This window comes from Oreochromis aureus, linkage group 7, assembly GCF_013358895.1.
Source record: "Oreochromis aureus strain Israel breed Guangdong linkage group 7, ZZ_aureus, whole genome shotgun sequence".
Classification (NCBI taxonomy): Eukaryota; Metazoa; Chordata; class Actinopteri; order Cichliformes; family Cichlidae; genus Oreochromis; species Oreochromis aureus.
Window position 1 is genome coordinate 21,430,710 of NC_052948.1, and position 22,868 is coordinate 21,453,577.

Here is a 22,868-nt window from a genome sequence, read left to right on the forward strand (position 1 = left end):
GTATTAAAAACAAAACAAAAATAATTTTGTCCTTTATAATTACAGAACAGTCTGCGCAATGAGCATAATTACATAACTTTTCCTGTCATTTCACACATTTATTTCTTACAGTTTAAGCAGCATTTCTTTACCATACAGAAACCCAGAGGAGCATTGTTGACACTGCACTTCTTTCTCCTTCCTTCAAATATCTCCGGGATTAAGTCCAGTTCTTCACACTGACACAAAGGCGACTTTCACTGGTGGAGCTTCGTGTGGCCCGCGGTGTAAAATGAGTTCGACACCCCCAACGCCGCCCTCGGTAATCCTCCATCAGTATCGGAACTGCAGGTTTTGCGTGTGCTGGAGAGGAGGCTGTTTCCCTGCGATGCTGCCTCGGTTTTTAGCGGGTCATATTCAAACGCAGAGTGACGTATCTTCCAGTTTGCGCCAATGCCAGTGGAGAGGGGGCGTCTCCAACTATTTTGTTACAAACACGAATCCGGAGTAAGGAGTCTTTTTACTGGGTATGTAACGGCTGCTTAAACTAAATAATATCGAGTGTGTCGCTACGTTATGATGCGTGTGATTGTTGCGAAGGATCTGAGGGCGGTCTGGTGTCAGTGGTGGCTTTTTTTTAACATTCTTATTATTTTGTGCGCGTAAATGAATTGCGAGGCTCTTGTTTCGCGAGTAAACGGCAGCAGAATAGCCAGCTTCATAAGGTGTTGGCTGCTTAAATGTGCGGGATGGCATTATGTCGACCGGTAAACAGCCTCCCGGGGCTGTGTGGACACCATCTGAGGCATCCCCGCTGTCTGCGAGTCGAAGCATTTTTGTCTGCAGCGTTGTGTGAGCGTGTAATGGATCGGTAGGGGGGAGGAGGGGAGGGGGTGTAGTTGTTGTGGTGAGACAGGTTAGACATTTTTACTCCCGACTAGTGAAGTAAACAAAGAATGGGTTCTGCAAAACGTGCGGTGGTCCTGTCTGCGGGACCCGAGTGAGGGAGAGGGGGGGAAAGCGGAGAATGGCGTGGCTCCGGTATTGCCACACAGCTCCGCCGTAGTTCCCGTTTCGTTTGACTTTGGCATTGTTTAGTAAGGACGACCGGATCGGCTCTTTCTGTCCGTAAAAGCCGCCGTGCTGGCCGCCGAGGCCCCACTGAATCTCCCAGTCCGCCGGTACTCGGTAAAACAAACCGCGAGTGAGCGGTGAGTGTTTTAGTGCCGCGAACCCTTTTGTTTGTGGAGTCCGCAGCCAGCGTCGACCGAGTGCACGGTGCAGAGGGGCTGGCTGGTCCTGCTAGCTGTGCGCCTCGGTGCTGGGGGCTGTCTCCGCGTTTCATCCAGACGGAAATTTAAAGGGGAGCACTTTAATGTTACGCTTTTTGCTCGTGTGTGTTCGGTTTGGATGGGTGTAATTATAAAGGGGGGAGGAAACCAACTCGGGATAGTGAAGCTGTGCGTGTGTATGTGTGTGCTGCAGCTGAATCCTCTGCCTGAACTGGAGGGAGGAATCCCGGGCTGCTGTTGCAGCTCCGCCTGTCGTGGGCGAGGGTTTATTTCGGAAGTTCCACCTTTTTAGGGGATTTGTAATGCGGGATCCGTGCAACGATTGGCTGCAGTGCCTCCCCCCCATTTCCCCGTCCCCTTACTGTGGGAGGGACACAAGCCTTAATGGCATAGCCCGCCCACAAAAGTCACGTGCTGCAAAACTCCAGGAAGTAGTTAATTGTTTTTCGAGATCTATTGGTTGGGTAGATGGATAGATTACTTTATGAATGTTAATAGGGAAATGCAGTATTGCAAACAGCAGGGCAGACAAAAAAAATTAATACATACATGCAAAAACTAATTTAAAATAGAAACCAGAAAGACTGAAAATTCCAAATATTTATTTATGTTTATATTATGGTGGCTCCAACCATCACAGCATTTTTAAAAGCATAGTTGCTGGACAATGACAGCCACTGCAGCAGAAAAGTCCTAACATTTTATTTTTTGTAAAACAACTCCTTGAAACATTTTTTTGGGGAAGTTGCAAAATATTAAACTGTAAATCTACTCTTACACAGTACCGCCAAAGGAACCCTGCATCTAAACATTATATTTTACATTAAAATGCTGCAGACTATTTTGCATGTAGAAAAGCTGCAATGTGGTATGATGTGACGCTGATGCCTTGTGTGTGCTGTGAACTAAACCTCAATTAAACTTCATCTTGGAAGAGCCATACCATAGAGCCCCCAGTCATTCCGTGAATATATCCATTTAGTCAAAAAAAAAAACAAAGAAATATCAATAATCACACTTGTGCTTTATTTATTAAGTAGTTATTATTAATTGAACCTCCATCAATTGTACAGTAAACAACATCAAATATATGTGAACGTGTTGCTGTTATGAGGTTAAAAGAACAAGACTTACAATTTAAGCCAGTGGTGTCAATCACATTTTACACTGAAGACTACATACTATACACTTTGATCATAAGTGGGTGGGATGAGTGAATTTTTTTTTTTTTTTTTTTTTTACAAAAAAAAATACAGAAAGACAGGACAGTCTGGGCAATGAACTGCCAGAACGGCAGTTCATTGCCCAGACTGTCCTGTAATTATAAAATATGTTTTCATGAATTCACAGAAAATGTATTTGTACCCCCATGGACTCAATGTAACAGAATCCAAACAAACAAACAAAACAAAACACAGAACTGTTATAGTACATAGTGGAGAAACGGAAACCTTTCTGTAATATAACTGTTTATCTATTAGTTAATTACTTTAGCTACATAGTAATGGAACTGGGGGTGAGAGGTATAGTTGGAAAACCTGTAGAACTTGTGAAAATACAGTTAAAAGTTCAAAATCTATGCATTCCTTCTCAAAGCTGGCCAGTGGGCGGGATGGGAGTCTTGGCTGGTCCAATTCTGGCCTCTGGGTCTTATGTTTGACATCACCAGTGGAGCTACATTGCTATTTAAAACCCAGTAACTGCCGTTTGTGTGTCTCACTGGTAATATTAATGTTCCAATTCATCTTTAAAGAAAGAGAAAAAACTCTCAAAGGCTCTTCAAACTTTTCCCTGGTCAGTAGCATGCTTATTCCTCTTGATAAAACCCATGTGGCGCCTTATCTAACACCTCCGTGACCGTGTTATACTTTGATAATGAACGGGCTGTGCTTTCTAGGTTCGTCTCTAAACGTGGTGCTATTATGCTTTCCCCATTTATACTGCAGCTGAGCCTCTCCGCTCTGTGCTGGCATTATCGCGCTTCAAGTCAAAAGGGCGTGCTTGGTAACTGCTCGAGAAATCTTTGATTGACAGTTCAATTTCACAACCCAACTCGTCGCCCCGCCCTTGTCCGGGTTCTTCGAAAAGGCTGACCAATAGCTCCTAAAAGGAGGACCGCTTTTCACTCCAGGGGTGAAAACCCCGCCCACCCCAAGCTAACCGAACGGAGATTGTTTTCGTTTGTAGGGGAGATTCTCACTTTGTAGCTTGAATTGTTTATTTCAAGTAATACGCCATCGATTAGTTGCTTTTCGCAAATACATTGAGTTTCTGTGTTCTCCAGTCAGTGGTGTAGCCTTTCACCAAAAGCCAACGGATTACCGTACCATCATCACCGAACTTCTGCTTGCTATTTGGGAGAGAGGGGTGAGTTCATTCAGCAAGCTAGTGTTGGCAAGCTAACTCCCTCCGGTCAGAAGACGTTTTAACTAAATCACGTAGATGATCGATGCTTCTTTGTATGCTGTTCACTCATAAGTCCATCTAAAGCCATCAGTGTGGCAAATCGATAGCAAATATTCGCCGTTTAAGCGAGAGCCCACCAGATCGCTAATGGCTGCATGTGCTTCCCTCTCCTAGCCCCGGACAGCGATCGGTGTCAGGCTACTCATGTTGTTTACATTAGCTAGCTGCTAGCTGGCAGCAAACAACTCCCGTCGACAGAATAAGTTCCCAGCAAAGTTAATTAAAATAAACAGTATACATTTATTTTACCCTGGCCGTTCAGCAGGGTGCCTTGCGTACGACTTGCTCTTGGCTCTTACCTGCTGGAAAATGGAGTGTAAACGCACTGAACTCCTGCGCCACGCTCTAAATGGCGGGCGTGGGGAAAGCGTAACTCGAGGTCGCTGCTTGTAAAGGCCTGTAAACGGGACGGGAGAACCGCGGTTGTGGGGCTGTTAGCGTGTAATAGACACAACCGCGTTTTCATATTGGAGGACTGTAACGTTACTACACTGCGCTTCTGTCTGTAAATACCACAGGCTGGCTTTCTTTGGCCGTGCGGAACGACTCGTTTGCTGGCACGGTGGAGCTCAGCTGCTGGTGGGAGCAGTGAGGAAGCGTCAGAAGCAGCAGCAGCGCACGGGCACTCGAGTTTATCATTGTGTTACTTTTGCTCGACACACGCGTGTAGAATTTTATTAGCCGCCCGACTTTAGCGCTTTTATCTTTTTAAGTACGCCATTCCTTCGAGTGACCGAGAGTTGCCGTCGTCTTGAGGAAGTTGTGAATGGCAGACCGACTTCCACGTTCCCACAGCACCTGTTTGTCGGTGACGTAGGTTGTGTGGGTCTTATTGGCTGCTCGGAGCGCGAGTCGTACATTCAGTTCATGCTAACGTTGTCATCCATGTAGCATGTAGAGACACGGGACAGATAAGACAAGGCAGAGGGGACTTGTGACAAGCAAAAAGTTGCCGTAGAGATATTTTAACCAGTATTTTTGTTAGCGGCGTAGCCAGAAATAACAGAAAAATACACAATACACTTTGGCTCAACCAAACGTGTATCAGTAACGCCTGTGTGTAGCTAAGGGGGGAGGGGGCTATAATTAAATCATATTCATCGATTCATTAATGTGGCTATTACTTTAATGTAGGAGCTGATTTAATTGCCTGTATACTGCCGTATTATTATAGCTAACGCTACCTATGTATATTATGTATGCATTTGAAAACCTGCAAAATAATAAGAAACTAGAACTATGACGAAAATTAAAGTTTAGTATTTCCATCCAAAATACACTAAAGTAGAAGCTGATAGCAGCAAAACATACAAGTACTTGTGCAAGTACACTGAGCAGTATTAGAAAGTAGTGAATTACCATGATTAAACTATTATGGTACACACATTTTGTAGCTTCATCAGCTAACTTATTTGTGATTCAAGTCCTTTTTTGCCAGTTTTTTATGTGCTAAAGTGGTGAACACCTTTCTTTCATTTTTACCATACTCCTGTACAGTTGACCCCCCCCCCCATTTTTTCAACAGTCTGATAAAACCAAATCCAGATTTTTTTTACACTGTTGATATATGATTTCTTGCAGTTTGTCATCAAGTGGTTTTGAGAGGTTCAGATCTCAGGGATCTTCCAAGAAGGTGGATTGTTTTCTTCCCTTTGAAAAATACTGGCTAAAATGTGTTATGTTTTTAATCTAAATATGGACAGGAATATTTGTAAAACTAACTTAAGAAAAAAAAACTTCTATAATTTTATCAATCCAGAGGGAAATTCATACATCAGTAACCAGGCTTCTCCTACACATAATAAAATCAAAATAGAAAATTCACTAAATACAAAATATGTGCCCTGTCCTCACATGGGAACTTTTGCAGTAAACGTAACTTTGTGGCATTCTTGCTGCGGCGGGCAAGAGGGAGGGTACAGATAACACTGGTGCAGAAGTGCACAATGCAAAACAACAAAAAGACCCCCCAACCCCCAAGAAAAAGGAAAGAAAGAAAGAAGAATGGGGGACTCAACACTCCAAGGTGCTGTGTCCTGTGTGTGTTCACCTTTGCCTGCCAGCTTTTCTTGAATTCTCCAAACATGCACATGGCCGATCAGCTGTTCAAGAAGCTCCATATTCATGCATAAAAGTTGGATATAGTTTCTAATGAGAAAAAAATGCTGTCAAAGTAGTCAAATCACATGTTAACGAATCAATATGGTCACATTTTATTGACCTTGATAAACATAGAGGCTTCTTTTTGGTGCTGAAAGCATCAGACGTTTCAATAAATCTACGTACTGTGAAGACGGTTATGTAATCATTTTCTGCCACAGCCAAACAAGAAAAGTGGTTCACTGTGTGTGTGTGTGTGTGTGTGTGTGTGTGTGTGTGTGTGTGTGTGTGTGTGTTTGTCTATAAATTCACAGTACAAGCAAAATAATATATTCCCACAAATTCTTGAATGAAATTGTGAGTGTGATGTAATAGATTCTGATAACTTCTCAGAGGTCTGCCAGTTTGAAATGGGCTCCATATGTCGCTGTGTATTTACAGGTCTCGCAGCTCTCCCGAGTATGCGTACATAATGAAGCGGCGTGGGGAGGATCCGGAAACGGTTTTTGCGTCCCCGCAGCGGCGCCTCGGTGGCAACGCGGAGGCTTTCCAGCATCGTGTCCTGGCCCCTGCTCCAGCTCCGGCTGTGTACGAGGCCGTGTCTGACAACATGCAGCCCACAGCAGGCGTCCAGTACTCCGTCCCACAAGGATATCAGGTACACCGTGTTGGCCCGCTCAAGATTTATTTGATCGTTTTGTTTGAAGAGTTATAATTTAGTGAGAACATAGCAACTTTTCTTTACTAAGCACTCACAGCTCATGCTCCAGGCTTCCCCACCTGTCAGCTGTGCACATTCTGTCTATGTGTCTCACTTTATATCGCCTTGAGGGGACTGTTGTTGTGATTTGGTGTTATCTAAATAAGGCTCAATCTAATATTAGGGCACTATGTGGCACTTCCACATGGTACTATTTGCTGTACTTTTAATAAAACCTCTCTGATTTCCCAGGTTCCCACGGTGGCCCAGAACAGTGGCGGGCATGGGCACACTCCAAGCCCAGCTGTCCATGGGGGTTCCCACCACCACAGCCCGGCAGTGCAGTCCCACGGGCCCTCGGTGATGTCAGGGCACACCCATACAGTTGCTCCTCAGGCCTCTGCACAGGGCCAGCAGCAGTTTCAGAGACTCAAGGTCTGTAAATCTAATTTTACTTTTACAGTTAAAATGCTAAAGAGGTTTGGGGAAAGTAACAAAGCTACAATATTAGAACTTCTCTGGAAATTAGTTTATTTTTAAGCCATTTGCTTTTTAGTTTGTTGTTTTTTGGTAGTTTAAACACAGCTTTTATTTGAATTTGCGCAGTGATCGTAAAAACAAATAAGATCCATTCATAGTGATGGTTCATTATGCCTTAGATTGAAACATTTAAAATGTGTGGTAGTAGAGAAAATCTGCCCTTTTTAGGCAGATCACACATCAGTTGTGGAATTCAGTTCAGTTTATAGCTGATGCAGATACCAGTGTTTTGGGAAAAAAAACATGGCAGATAAAGCTGACTTTCCTCTCTCTCTCTCTCTCTCTCTCTCTCCCTAAGGTGGAAGACGCTTTGTCTTACTTGGATCAAGTGAAGCTGCAGTTTGGCAACCAGCCACAGGTCTACAACGACTTTTTAGACATAATGAAAGAGTTCAAATCCCAAAGGTGAGGGCAAGGTTTTGATTAAAGATTGATCCTTTAAAAGTTGACCGACTTTCTAGAGCAAATTTTTAATTTGATCGTGTTACCCACAGGAGCAGACGAATAAATAAATAATTAATGGCAGGAAAGTTATAATCCATGTTTTTCCTTTAATCGTATTAGCGTACAATTAAAGTGAGCTGTTAAATACAGTGGAAAAAAGTATTGGGGTTATTTATCTAATTTATTTACATTAGTTTTTTTCGGTTCATCGTGCATGGTAGCTGCTCCATACTGAAGCCAATAACCTCACGGACGGTTGCACTTGAGTGAAATTATGATATTATTTTTTTTAACGAGCTGAGGACGACGCCTTATATTAGCACAATTATAATAAAAAGCTTCGCGATACGTGTTAACCCACAGCAAAGACATTCTCGCTTCTAGCTTCTAAACTGCGTCTCTGAGCGAACAAACTGAGAGGGAAAGTGCCTGAGCGAGCTAGAATAAGCGTCTGCGTATCTTTTCAGTCATGTCACTTGAGTTTGGACACGGTTTGCAGTTAAGTAGAATAATAGCAACAAAACGTTTTGCAAACATACAAACAGAAGGTAATGGTATTTCAGGGGTGAAGTACCTCCAAGTCTGCTTCTTAGCTTAGCTTAGGATAGCTTAGTTTAGCTCGAGTTAGCTTGTTTCATGCTAGGCTAGGTTGGCACTTTCGCTAGCTGCTGCTGCTGCCGCCGCGTAGCAAAGTAAACAACAACAATGAAATGTTGTGTAGACGAAATGATTCGTGGCTCTGCCGTGGACCTAGACATTAAACGTTTTTGACCAGTCGTTCATTTTACTTTTTTCCCCCTTCTCCATAAAACGAGTTGGCATTTTTTTCACAAGCAACAAGTCTTTTACAGTTAGCACCTACAGAGATGCATTTATATGGTTTAATTTAAAGTCCTAAGAGTACACGCTGCTCTTGATGCCTCAGATGTTGCCAGGTTTTAAATGTACTCGAGATACCTCCCCAAGTATAACTGAATTTTCAAATTCTTTCTGCTTTTGCGTTTCCAGTATTGACACTCCCGGAGTGATCAGCAGAGTGTCACAACTCTTCAAAGGTCATCCTGACCTCATCATGGGCTTCAACACTTTCCTGCCTCCGGGCTACAAGATCGAGGTCCAGACCAACGACCTAGTCAATGTGACAACACCGGGTCAGATCCACCACATCACCCCACATGGCATTTCAGTCCAGAACATCCCCGTATCAGGAGCTGCTCCCGCTGCTCCCCCACCTCAGCCTCCGCTTCCCTCGTCTGCAACCACCACCGCTCCACCCCTTCTAACACAGCCCACGCCCGCCAAGACCAGCAAGGTGAGAATAAAATGTGGTGGAGTAGAAACGGAATATTGTGTGGGGTTTTTTTTGTTTTTGTTTTTTTACTGTGAAGCATGTGTTTCAGTACACTTAAAATCTTTCCTGTTTCAGCCTCCTCAGCCCCAGGCGTTAACACCAAGCAGCCAGAGCAATCCGTCCATCCCTGCCTACACCTCTCCCCGCTCCCCACCTATGCAGCTCCACCCACCACTCAGCGGGACCCCCACCGGACCACCCATGCAGAACAACCAGCCAGTGGAATTCAACCATGCCATCAACTACGTCAACAAGATCAAAAACCGCTTCCAGGGCCAGCCCGACATTTACAAAGCCTTCCTGGAGATCCTGCATACTTACCAGGCCAGTGTCTCAAAATGAAAGCCAAAGTGAAGCTCTAAAGCGTTTCTGAGCTTAAATTGTGAATTTACATTAAAATTAGTTAGTGGGTAGCTTTTAAAGAGGACCTTTTATGCTGATTTCCAGCTCTGTTGTAGCTATAGCTGTGTACTGTTACTGGGGGAGTGTCAAAATGTATGGAAAAGCTACTGCTGTTTGTTACTACAGAATACAAAGAAGCGGCCTCAATTCTGCCTGACAGAGAAAAATGAAACTTTGGACTTGTTTAATATCTACCAATGTAATGAGATATATGACAGGAAAAAAATATTTAAAAAAGCCCAATAGAGTGACTTTTAATCACTCAATTTGTTTGTGTTCTTCCACCCACAGAAGGAGCAGCGTAATGCCAAGGAGGCTGGAGGAAACTACACACCAGCTCTGACTGAACAGGAGGTTTATGCTCAGGTGGCCAGGCTCTTCAAGAATCAGGAGGATCTACTCTCTGAGTTTGGGCAGTTTCTCCCTGATGCCAACAGTTCAGTGGTGAGAAAATCCATATATTTAATATACCATATTCTACTCATGAGTTCAGATTTATTAGAGACACCTTAAAAACAAAGGTTAAGTTTATTCATTAAAATCAGTTTCTCAGAATAATGTCCCCCCGTAGTCTGTGATCTGTCATGTTGATGCGCTCTTGTCTTAATCAGTGTTTTGTATTCGTCGTAGCTATTAAATAAGACCACTGCTGAGAAGGCCGAGTCTGTACGAAACGACCACGGTGGCACTGCCAAAAAGCTTCAGCTCAACAACAAGCAGAGGCCCAATCAGAATGGCTGCCAGATCCGTCGCCATCCCACGCCAGGGGCCACACCCCCCGTCAAGGTACGTGCAGTCTCATACTGAGCCCAATTTGGTTTTATTTCCATGTTTTATGTGAAGTGTTTGAAAGTTTTTGTTTTTAAATTATTGTACCTGTGTCTTGAATGCCGTTTTGGGAACGCTGCAGAAGAAGCCGAAGTTACTGAACTTGAAAGATTCCTCAGTGGCAGAGGCCAGCAAGCATGGAGTCGGCACAGAATCTCTGTTCTTTGAGAAGGTGAGTTTGTATTTTGTTTTTTAGTTTAAATAAGAGGAAAGGGGAATTAAAAAGTGGATCGTCTTCCTCCATCCCACCCTGTCCCTAGCTTCCTCTTTTGTCACACGAACCCTCTGCATGTGCTCCTTCACTACATCCATGAATCTTCTCTATAGTCTTCCTCTTTTCTTCCTGCATGTTAGCTCCCAGGGCTCGCAAAATTTCAAAATCCCTGGTAGCCCTTCGGGCAGGCACTCTTCAGTTTTTGGTAGCCCAAAATAAATTTAAGTAGCCTGAATAAAATTTAAAAAAAAGAGGACAATTTTTTGATTGATGTTTTGTTTCCTTTACAATATTATACATTAAAGTATAATATTGTAAAGGAAACTCAAGCTATCAATCTAAAAATATTTAAAACACAAATTACAACAACAATTTCAACCATCAACTCAAATATTTGGTTCTAATTGAACAGAAATTTCTATGAACTTGCAAGAACTGTGTACAACATGAATCAGTCTGTGTCAGATCCTGAATTTGAAATTTCCATTGAAGTCACGGGTAAGAGGCAAGTGGAACCAAGATCTAGGACATTTGCTTTTTAAAGTTTGCAAAGACTGCTAAATTTTGCCAGTGGTAGTTCACTCTTTGCAAAAAATCGCTAGCCCCGGGACGTCGGGCTAGCGATTTTGCGAGCCCTGGCTCCATATTCTCCAGCCTTTGTTCCAATATATACACTATCCCTCTGCACTCCTCTGTCCAAACAATGTTCAACATAATCACAGAGCAACTTAACTTTATTTGCTAGTTTATCCGAAGAACACAGGGTTTGTGTTGGTGGTTCTTGTTGTTCTCAAAAACTTGACTTGTGCCACAAGACCAAAGCAGATTTTTATATTTTAGGTGCGCAAAGCCTTGCGAAGTGCAGAGGCCTACGACAACTTCTTGCGATGTCTGGTCATCTTTAACCAGGAGGTGATTTCCAGAGCTGAACTGGTGCAGCTGGTGCTGCCGTTTTTAGGGTGAGTAACTCGGCTCACATGAAATAAAACTTTTGCAATAAACTTGATAGATTTATTTATTTTATTTTTTGGTTGCTTTTTTATTTTTTATATATCTTTCTGCTAAACAGAAAATTCCCGGAGCTATTCAACTGGTTCAAAAACTTCCTGGGGTATCGTGAAATGTCCCACATTGAAACATACCCCAAGGAGCGGGCTACCGAGGGCATCGCCATGGAGATTGATTATGCTTCCTGTAAGAGACTAGGCTCCAGTTACAGAGCCCTGCCTAAAAGCTACCAGCAGCCCAAGTGTACAGGCAGAACTCCACTTTGTAAAGAGGTGAGAGAGGAGTGGACATCCAGGCGCTCATAAAGCTACTGTGTAGTTCTTTAACAGCAGTTTTCCTTTTTTCCTTTTTTTCTGCTTTGATTTAGATTTATCTTGTTTATCATTTCTGAAACTAGCTGTTGAAACTCGCTTATCATTTCTTCCTGGTTGATTGGTTCGCACTTGCAAACAGGATTTGTACAGTAGGTGGGAGGGGCTTCTGAGCTGTGTGCATTAGAGCCCTTATTTAGCTTCTCTGCTCTCATTGAGTTTAGCCTTTTGGCTCACATGAGCTTTTGCTGTACATGAGCTGAAAATTCTTGCCTTGGTTGACATAATGTATATGAATATAATATGCAGTGCTGTCAGAAAATAAGAAAAAATTCTTTTTAATACTTTAGAGTGATATTGGAAGATTGTATAGAAAAAATTGGATTTGCAAAAAAAAGTTAATTTCATCTTTTTGTATTTTGTTGGATTAATTTGTGCTTAATGCTAACAGTCAACCTCATCCTCATGAGTGTAGATTGAGTTGACGTCTGTATTAATTTTTGTGTTTTTTCCTGCTGTGTCCAGGTCTTAAACGACACTTGGGTCTCCTTCCCCTCTTGGTCTGAAGACTCCACTTTTGTCAGCTCCAAGAAGACTCAGTATGAGGAGCACATCTACAGGTGTGAAGATGAACGTTTTGAGGTGAGCTGGCATGTGTAACTTGTGTTAATGATGACAACAAAAGATGATATCCCTGAAGGGGGAAAAAACTTTGTGATAGATACTATTTTGCCTTTCCAGAAATTTTTCAATTTTGAAGTTAAATTGGGATAATGACTGACTGGCTATACTGAAAACATCTCTCCTGTCCTCAAACAGCTGGATGTTGTATTAGAGACCAATCTGGCTACCATCAGAGTCTTGGAGACGGTGCAGCGGAAGTTGTCCCGCATGTCTGCGGAGGAACAGGCCAAGTTCCGCTTGGACAACATGCTGGGTGGCTCCTCAGAGGTCATTCACCGCAAGGCCATCCAGAGGATATACGGAGACAAAGCGCCCGACATCATTGACGGCTTGAAGAAAAACCCTGCTGTTTCTGTCCCCATCGTTTTGAAAAGGTACAGCTTGAATCAAGGGCTGAATCATTTACTGTATGTCTTTAACTCTTCACAGTTGCTTGGTCTCTGTGGAGGTTAGAAGATTAAAATAACATGAATCCATTCTGTGAGTTGGTCCACAATTCATAAACGCAGTAATCCACCCAAGGAAGCGATAAATATCAAGTTGGAGTAGTTGATCCGAAAATGGATTCAGAGAAACAGAATGATCTGGCACCTCCCTCTGTGTCACGCGCTGAAAGATGCAGATTGTTGTTTAAATTGTCATTCAGATTTGGAGTTCTTACATTGCTTTTCTTTTCAAACAGGTTAAAGACAAAAGAGGAAGAGTGGCGGGAAGCCCAGCGAGGCTTCAACAAGATCTGGAGGGAGCAGAACGAGAAGTATTACCTTAAGTCTCTCGACCATCAAGGCATTAACTTCAAGCAAAATGACACCAAAGTGCTTCGATCAAAGTCCTTGCTCAATGAAATCGAAAGCATCTATGATGAGGTCATTTTCTTTCTTTCTGTGATCATTTTCAGCACTTGGCAAGTGTAAATGTTTACTATACACTGCTTTAGAAAAAAATTTTTTACTGAAGTTTTGTTTATGTGTTTTGTTTTTTGTTTTGTTTTTTTGCTCTGCAGCGTCAGGAGCAGGGCTCTGAGGAGACCACCACACCAGTCACAGGCCCCCACCTGACACTGTCCTACGAGGACAGCCAAATCCTTGAGGACGCAGCAGCCCTCATCATCCACCATGTGAAGCGGCAGACCAGCATTCAGAAGGAGGACAAATACAAAATCAAACAGATCATCTATCACTTTATCCCTGACATGCTGTTTTCTCAGCGGGGCGAGCTTTCAGATGTAGAGGAGGAGGAGGAGGAAGAGGAGATGGAACTGGAGGAAGGAGCTTCTAAAAAGCACAACGGTGTCCCGGGCAGCGGGAGCCCCTCAAAGTCCAAGCTGCTGTTCAGCAACACGGCAGCGCAGAAGCTGCGCGGCTGCGACGATGCCTACAACCTCTTCCTCGTCAACAACAACTGGTATGTCTTCCTGCGGCTGCACCAGACACTCTGCTCACGTCTGCTGCGGCTGTACGAGCAGGCGGAGCGGCAGATCGAAGAGGAGGTCAGGGAGCGGGACTGGGAGAGGGAAGTCCTGGGGCTCAAGAAGGAGAAAAATGACAATCCAGCCATCCAGCTAAGACTGAAGGAGCCCAGTGAGTAACAGTATACCCCATATTACTGATTTGTTATATTTGTTTGCTTTTCCTTTTCTGACTTTTGTGCCATGTCTGTTTGTAAAGGTCCTATCAATGCTATCTTGTAAAGTGCTTAAACGCAGCGCACACACGATAAAACCAGATTCAACAAAAACATAATAGTTCAAACACAAAGTAAAATCTGAGAACACTTGGCATAATGTTTTAAAATGAGAGACGCATGACAAGACCTAAGTGTAGTATCAACAATCAAACACAGTTTGACGTGAAGTCTTTAAAAGTGATTTGAGAGAACATCCTGACGAAACAAGTTGCCGTTTATCAGGCAAGTCAGACCACGACTGCAAACTCTCCGTCACCTTCTTTTAGCTTGAGGTGGAAACAGTCTGCAGGCTCCGCTCTGGTTGCAGGGACTGCATTTCCAGTATATCTCTAGGCTATAAAGAGCTTTAAAAATGACATGTAAAACGTTAAAATCAGTTCTTAAACAAATGTGCTGTGACTGTAGGAACAGTAAAATGTCAGTAACATGTAGATACATTGAGAAAAGGTCCAGTAGTTTTATCTTAGGTTTTTGTAAGAAAAAGTGGAAATGGTTTTCCCCTCATGCTGTTCCACTTAGTGATCTGTTTTTATTAAATATTTCTTCTCTCCAGTGGACATTGAGGTGGAAGATTACTACTCTGCTTTCTTGGAGATGGTTCGGAATTTGCTGGATGGCAACATGGAAGCATCTCAGTACGAGGACTCTCTGAGGGAAATGTTCACCATTCACGCTTACATCGCGTTCACAATGGACAAGCTCATCCAAAGCATCGTCCGGCAGGTATTAACCTGTTTTCTCAAGGAAAGAGCTGCTGTAGTTGTTTACCAGCCAGTCACTAATTCTTTTTCCTTCAGCTCCAGCACATTGTGAGTGATGAGATCTGCGTCCAGGTAACAGACCTCTATCTGGCAGAGAGCGCCAGCGGAGCCACTGGAGGAAGCTTGTCCACACAGTCCTCCAGGAGCTCCGCAGAGACGATCTATCAGCGGAAAGCTGAGCAGCTCATGTCTGACGAGAACTGCTTTAAGGTAAATAAAATAAAGTTGCCGCTCGCTCTCAAACCTACCCATGGCATGACGGCAGATTAAACCTTTTGCTAAAGCTTTGGAAATATGGAAATGAGTTCATTTATAGTTTAGAAGAGGTACTTAAAAGTAATTTTCCACAAGGCTGCAGAACTGGTTCCTGCACAGTTCAGATGTCAAACTTAATTTGTTGCTGTGAAGAACGTCCTACTTTTACTAACTGGAGAGTTCCCTTTTTTATGTATTTTGGGTGCGTTCACTGTCAATAGATGATCTCCACATTTTAAAACACAAGCAGTATCGTTCAGTCTTTCCCTTGGCAAAGACTGTGAGATTCACACAGCAGCCAGGTTTGTGACAGACACATGCAATCTGCCTTCTTACTAATTATCAGCATGATGTCTCTGTAGTAGGTATCAGTCGTTTGGGGTTTTTTCATTGAGAGTACATAAGAGGGTGAGAATCACCAACCAGTTCTTACCCTCTAAAATGGTTGCAGTAATGGGAGAAAGGATCACCATTTGCACTCACTTACTGCTTCCATTGACTAAAGCTGCTAAAGCCACCTGTCACCAGCGAGCAGACTTGCTTTTTGCCCTACTTTCAGCTTCGCTTTCATTAAAGCTTCACTTTAAATTAAATATTTATCCCATTTTGTAAAAAACAGAAATTACCCAACTGGTTTTATAGTTGAATACCTAAAACCCATTCATCCTGTTTACTTTGACTGCAATCTGACTTGTTACGAAAGAGAGATGGAAACTTCCACTGAACACGTCCATTTTCACTCTTTTTATAATGTATTCAAAAATCTGAAGCTCAGTAAATCTAAAAACTGGAATGAAAGAGTAAAATGTTACAGCATTTCTGGTAATCTGAGCCCTCAGGACATGTTTTTTTAATCTGACACATTAAGTTATTCCTTACTCTTGGATAGAGATTATCATAGATTTATGGTCTGTTGTCACTACACTGAGTCCAACTACTTGCCAGTTTTTAGCCGAAATCCAAATATCAGGTCAGCCCATCTCTTTCTGATTATGTTCTTTTCTGTCCTTACTTTCTCTTCGCTCCTTAGCCTTCTTGTTTCTCTCCATTGTCACAGAGTGCTGGCTTAAAGGGGATCGTTGGTGTTCCCTCTGTGCAGAGTCCTTATTTTTCATTGAAAAGTGTCTTAAACTGTCCGTCCTGTTGCTTTCTCAGGTGATGTTTTTGAGAAACCGAGGACAAGTGCAGCTCACGGTGGAGCTGCTCGACACAGAGGAAGAGAACTCAGACGAGCCCATGGAGGCCGAGGTAAGAAACACAACGGTAAATCTCAAGTGTCGAGGTCCATTAGCATCAGGAACTGTTTTTAAGCCAATAATCCATCTAATCTTTTGGGTTGTTGTTTTTTGTTTTTTTTGTTCACATAAAGGATTAAAAGAAAACAAAACAAAACATGGCTATTATATAAATGATGTGTGTATGTTTAATAGGTCACCTTTAAATAAACAGAGGCTCTGTGATGTCTAATAAACTGTAAAATGGCAACAATGCTGCACAGATGTTGTTTAAATACTCACACTGATAACAGTATTTGTATGGCAGTAGCAGCTCTTCTTTTATTCCCACACTGCTGAAATGTGGCAATTTATTACACACGGTTCAGTTCACTTAAACTAGTCATTTAAATGCCTGTAATCAAGATAACCAGTGTGTGGAAATACTAGTAAGAACCTGTTGCCAAACTTGTGGTAATACTGGCGCAGTGCTTGTGTTTTCACACTAATGTGTGTGTTAAACTTGGGTTTGTGCTTGTTTTGTGTTTGCAGCGTTGGTCTGATTATGTGGGACGCTACTTAAACCCAGATTCCACAACTCCTGAGCTGAGGGAGCACCTCGCTCAGAAGCCAGTTTTTCTTCCCAGGTGCGTTCTGACATCGTGTCACTTCACAGAATTTTTCCACATTTCGTTGCTCTTTCACAGGCCACACCCTATAAAATTCAAACAGGAGGCTTTTGATTACAACAACCCTAATTGACTTGTCCTGACATATTCCTGCTCAATGTCATGAGTCACTGTCATCACTTTTGTCTAAACCAGGAATCTGAGACGGATCAGGAAGTACCAGAAGGGCCGAGAGCAGCTGGACAAGGAGGCCTGCGAGGGTGGCAAGAAATCGCTGGATAAGGAGAAAATGGAGTGCATGTTCAAATTAAACTCGTACAAGATGGTCTACGTCTTTAAGTCTGAGGATTACATGTACCGACGCACTGCCCTGCTGCGAGCTCACCAGGTATTTACCAGCTAGTATTATTATTTAGCTGTTATGCCAGACATATTTCTTGGTTACAGTGTTCCTGTATTTATCATATAGGGAGGAAAGTGAGTGACCTTTGACCTCCCATTCATTCTGTTTCAACTATTGGCTCTAAGATGTCAGTGAGGGTGGAAGGCTTAGGCTTAGTTTGAGGTTTCTGTGTTCAGTGAGTAGAAAATCAGTTTCGTGACATCCGTCTTGTTTTTCCTCAGTCACACGAGAGGGTGAGCACGCGACTACACAAACGCTTCCAGGCCTGGGTGGAGGCGTGGGTCAAAGAGCACGTCACCCGCGACATGAGCGCCGAGACCAACAAGTGGCTGATGGGCGAGGGACGTGAAGGCCTATTGCCCTGCAGCACCACCCGTAACCCAGAGGTCCTTCACTTCATGAACATCAACAAGTACCGTGTGAAATACAGCACACCTAGCAAGGCACCGTAGCCAGCCAGACCCACGAGGACAAACGGAAGCAGACTGACTTTTGGGGGGTTTAGGTCTGATATCAAACAGGTCAGGAATAGAGGTAGGGACGAAGGGTTGTCGATGTGTTTTTAAAGCGGACATGGGAGCACAATTAAGCTAGCTGCCGTGTGTGTTGAAACCGGGGCGGCAGGATTACTGAAATCTTTTTTTTCTTTTTTCTTTTTTTAACCAGCGTTTTTAGCTGGGCCCTTTTTTTTTTTTAAATTTATTTTTCCCCAGGGCCTTCGGTGCCAAAACTTAGGAATGGTCATGTTCCAGTCGCAGACCTGAGCTCTCACCAGCACTCAGAGCCACGTCACAAACTTCCTTGAGCCTTTACGACAGAGCTTAGCGACATAAGAAAAGAGAGTGTGGTGCTTTTTTTACTTTATCACAGCTGAGGTTCAATTCAGCCTTAGACGGTGTGAAGCCATCCAAGTAATCGAGTTCCATCAAAATCAAATACACAGGGATTTATTTATGAAAGTGTTATTCTGTAGTATTCACTGAGAACAATATGATGGACAAGTGCACTTATTTTGAAAAAAGGGGGAAACGTTTCAGAAGTTTTGTTGCCCAGATTGAAGGTTTGGGGGGAGCTCGGTAAAGTCTGAGAGATCTGGTTCAGACATTCCTGTGTTACGGCCAAATCACAATCATGTCTCATCAAGCAGACGGAAAGAGGGTTACAGTTTCTTTTCCAAAACACATGGCAGCATTATTAGAAACGGTGCCTGAGCTCCAAACCGCGTTGTCGGGTTAACATAGAAAAAAGCACTGTTACATCTAATGTTTAAAAAAAGAAGGGGCCTCACAACACTGTTTGGTCTCAGACTGTAAAATTGTATAGCTCGTGAATGTCAGATACTGACATGTATTCCAGTGTATGTGTTGTGTATATATATTATATATAGTTCTATTAACACACACGATCCTCGCCGCCCTGGAAGTCAACCTTTTTAAGATGCCCTCCGCCAATACACCAGCTTTAACACACTCAAATACGAACACACACACAAACACACACACACACACACATGCACATCTTGCTCATGCCCTCATGTTGTAAATACACTGTGTATATAGTCTCAGACTTTTTTATGACAGATCTGTGTTGTTGTGCTAGTAATACTTTCCAAGCTTACTGTGGACTTTAGTGATAAATGGCTAAAGTTAGTATGTATATGAAAAAGATAAATGCAAGACCATTTATTACCGTTTTTACCAAAGGGAGTTGATTCTAAAATAGCCGTTTTTGCCCCCTTTGTGTGTTCCTTTATGTCTTTTGCTTTTTAATTTCTGTAGTTAAACATGGGGGGTGGGGGAGGTGAGTAGAAATGTATCCAGGCCTTTCCGTTTATAGACACAAAAACATCTTTTCTTTTCCGAGTGTGACATTTGGTTTCAATAAAATCACTGCCCCCAATTTCTGACAACCGACACCGTCCGTGGTGATGGTGGGACTCATTTTAAAGTTCAGTGGACTCCACCACAGTCTCACGTTGTGATGCACGCTTCCTTCCCTGGATAGATTTCTGCTGCAAACATCACCCCACACCATATTTTTGATAATGGAAGAAGTCACTTGAGCATGTCTTTAGTCCCTTTATTTAGACATTATTTAAAGTAATAATAAAAATGACATTTGTAGCCTACTGAGATCTTCATTGTGTTGAGTGATTTACTTTTTTCCACACTTTCATCTCATCTTTCAGTCTCAGGTTTGCAGTTTTATTGGTGAGAAATATTATGGAAGTTCATAAAATTCAGTACTTCTTTACAGCCCGCGCTCTATCACCTGTATTGCACTGTAAGAAGTAGGAAAAAAAAGAAGAATGATTTCTACAGCAAAAATTACAAACTCCCCCAGTTTGCCTTTGAGCTGGCTGAACAAATCAAGTCAGCCAGTTGCTCCTCGGTGCTCCGGAGTTGTTTATTTCTCTATAAACACTGCCAGGAATCAAAGCTCGCCTTAATCACATACAGCCCATCCGCATTAGTTTGCATGCGTATAAGATCTTTATGTTCACACACATTTGAACTGATGTTACTGACCTATGAGGGATGACCAGGGCAGCTCGGTGTTGGAGGAGGAGAATCTGTCACAGGTTTTGTACCTACACCGTGTAAATCAGGATTGTTGCAGCAGCTGACTGTGCTGCAGGAACTTTTCAGTCTATTTCAATGAAGCACTTTAAACACCACTAACTAAAGCAGGATCTTCCTATGTAAAATCAGCTGCCTCAGAATCAGCTGACCTTTTTTGTACAGCATCTTAAGAAGGTAGGAGGAGTTTTTCCTTTTAAGTTGCGTATTCCTGACCCGTTATAAAAGAGAATACACATGGACTGAAGAACGTAACGCTATCAGAGTGCATCTCAAACAGAAAAGTCTCTAAATATGTTCTTTCATCACACTGATATGTCCAAACTATTGTCCAGAATATGTAAACATAGTTGTTTCTCCATTAAGCAAAAAGCTAAATTCAAGTGTTAAAACCTGACCTGCATGTGATGAGCCTGATATGGAAGTTAGGTTGAGAAGTTCGACCTTTCGAATGCTGTGACTTTTTCTCACAGGGCACCTATCTTACATGGTATTAACATTTACACACAATGCACATTTTAAAGTTTTCTCCACTGAATTATCAGGAAACCGATCAAGCACCCAGAGTAGCAGTGCTCGTTTCTGTTACTCAGTGACCTTAAAATTTCAGCAATTTTGCTGCTTTTTTTTTTTAAGCTTAAATTTGGCTAAAGAAATGTTTTGTTTTGAGAGCAAGGTTTTGGTTTTAAATTGTGTCAACACTCATGTGGCTGTCTCCTGTACAAAAGTTCTGAGGGTTAAAAAATGCTGGAAAAACTACATGTATTAAATGTGGCAGGTTGTACAGTGAGCACTTAAAATGTTAAAATTGATGCTATGAAGAAAAAAGGAAAAATTGGCTTCCTTAAACTAAAGATGGGTTCAGCTCATTTGTAATGTACTTCTGAGTGGATCAGGTGGGAGGCTTGCTCTGATTCTTTCAAAGATCCAGCAGCTAAGAAGTTCACTGTCTCATAATAGGCAGTTGTAGATTTTAGCCAACAAATTAACTTAAATAATTAAATAATTTTTAAATTGGCTAATTTACCCTTCTATTATCCCATCCAGGTCGCACTGTGTAGCTAATTGAATCTGCCGTGCTCTTCTGGGAAGTCCTGGGAAAATGATATGTTAATAGGGCTGAAGGTCTCCACAGACTTTCAGCGTGCTTTCATACAGTGAGCAAGAAAGCAGTTTTTAAATTGCATCTGCCAAGATAAGGATGTCTTTCTAAGGATGTATTAGCACAAGGGGATAGTTTAAGAATTCTGTCGTGAAACTGTCAGTTCTCCTAAAATCCTGCAGAGGGAGACCTCACACTGTCCACCAGCATCCCGGGGTCACTTGTGTTGAGTTTATAAGGACAATTATTATGCAGCCTCACAGATGAAGTCAAGTTTTCTGTCTTTTGATTTATCTGTGTTGTGTTAATTTACAGGACGGATGTAGTAGGAAGTAGGTGTTAGACTTTGAGTCTCACTTTTACTGAGAAAAGACATTTTAGGTTAAACTCACACAAGATTGATGTCTGTATTTGACAAGATTCATACTGGTGTACTCAGGTGTTTGGAAACCCATATTACACAATATCCTAAGTGATTGAAATATAAAAAGCCAAACATTCAGGTTACCATTAAATTGAGAGGAGCAGGAATTCAAGAAGCAGAAAATAGCAACAGGAATACTTCGTTAAATCGATTCTCAAATTCTATTTCTGGCTTTTCTTTGTTATGGACATCAAATGTCCATTTTTCTTTTCTTTTATTTTATTTATTATTGTCACCAGGCAGAATTCATTTTACACAATGCTGCCAGGTATCCAATGAACTCTGTCTCTTTTTTGTATTCTTCAAACTGTTAGACCCTAAAATGCAACATGTTAAGATCAGTCGATTTAAATACAAATCCACTGACTGGATAAAAAATATTTGCTGCTCCTGCATGGACGTCCAAATTGGTGTTAGCTCATATGATAGATTAGAGGGAGTGCAGCAAAGGTATACACTGGTCACTTCATTAGTTACTCCTTGCTGGTAGTAAGTTTGACCCCTTTTGTGCCTGGTGTGACTTTATGGCACTGCGGCCCATTTGAGAGGCGCTCAGAGATGCTGTTCCACATCTTCAAACCCTGGCCTTGCATTACCTTTATGGCATATGGGTTGTCTGATCAGTTCGATGTGCTTCACTAGCACCTGCTCACATGCATACCTTGATTGTGATGAGTAGTTAGCTGAGTCTGGCCATTTTCCTCTGACATCTGGCATCAGCCTGGCATTTTTGCCCACAGAACTTCTGCTCACTGGACATTTGCTCTTTTTCAAACCCTTCTCTGTGAACTCTAAAGCTGGTTGTGTGGGAAAATCCCAGGAGATCAGCAGCTTCTGGAATATTTAGAGTAGCTCGCCTGGCACTAACAAGTAGCTTAAATCTCCTTTCTTCCCCATTCTGGTGCTGTCTTGAACATCTCTTACATGCTGCCATGTGATTGGCTTATTTTCACACAACCACAGAGAGGCTGCTAATATGTAAATATGATGACACATCCTTTTGGAAAATCGCAAGCAATGAAAGTACCCAGAACTTGCATTGGTCTCACCCCTGAAGGGTGCTGAAGTTTAGCAGGCAGGACTTGTCTTTACAGCCGGCAAAAAACAGTAGAAACAAAAGGACCCAGGACGAGTTCAGGTACGGGTCACTGAGTTCTTCTAGGTGAAAAGGCCTCTGTGGGTGGTCCCACATACTGTACAGAAATGACTGAAAATGCCCCAAAGCCTCTCCCCCAACTTAATGTACCCTAACCCTTTCAGATCCTTTCACAACATTTCCACTCAGACTCACACACACAAACACACTCAGCTTTCAGCCACTTTGCTGCCATAGCGTTGAGGCCCTGACAAGGAGTGAGGCCGACACATGCCAACAGAGCCCTCCATGCCGCCCACTAGCAGCGCTAACAATGAGATCCTCAAAGGCAGCACCAGCTGAGGGGGGAATGGACCCCTCCCCACCCAAGCTCTTCTGCGTGATTACTTCCATGTAGTGC

The 22,868-nt window shown here is 42.6% G+C and overlaps 1 protein-coding gene across 6 annotated transcripts; it reads left to right on the plus strand.

Annotated features, from left to right (window-relative positions):
• The first annotated feature begins 451 nt into the window (after positions 1–451).
• Positions 452–19,401, plus strand: sin3aa (SIN3 transcription regulator family member Aa). Of its 6 annotated transcripts, none has more exons than XM_031752809.2 (21): positions 452–506; positions 6,279–6,495; positions 6,790–6,972; positions 7,376–7,482; positions 8,530–8,833; positions 8,948–9,196; positions 9,566–9,718; positions 9,905–10,060; positions 10,185–10,274; positions 11,157–11,275; positions 11,386–11,596; positions 12,161–12,277; positions 12,455–12,693; positions 13,002–13,185; positions 13,323–13,899; positions 14,559–14,728; positions 14,803–14,976; positions 16,177–16,269; positions 16,788–16,882; positions 17,060–17,252; positions 17,489–17,719. In XM_031752809.2, the coding sequence occupies exons 2-21, from the start codon at positions 6,310–6,312 to the stop codon at positions 17,717–17,719; spliced, it is 3,831 nt and encodes a 1,276-aa protein (XP_031608669.1). In that variant the 5' UTR covers positions 452–506; positions 6,279–6,309. The 6 variants fall into 6 exon arrangements, with proteins under 6 accessions (XP_031608669.1, XP_031608668.1, XP_039471099.1 ...); XM_031752808.2 differs by lacking the exon at positions 452–506 and adding an exon at positions 2,629–3,638; XM_039615165.1 differs by lacking the exon at positions 452–506 and adding an exon at positions 5,354–5,370.
• Positions 19,402–22,868: the final 3,467 nt, after the last annotated feature.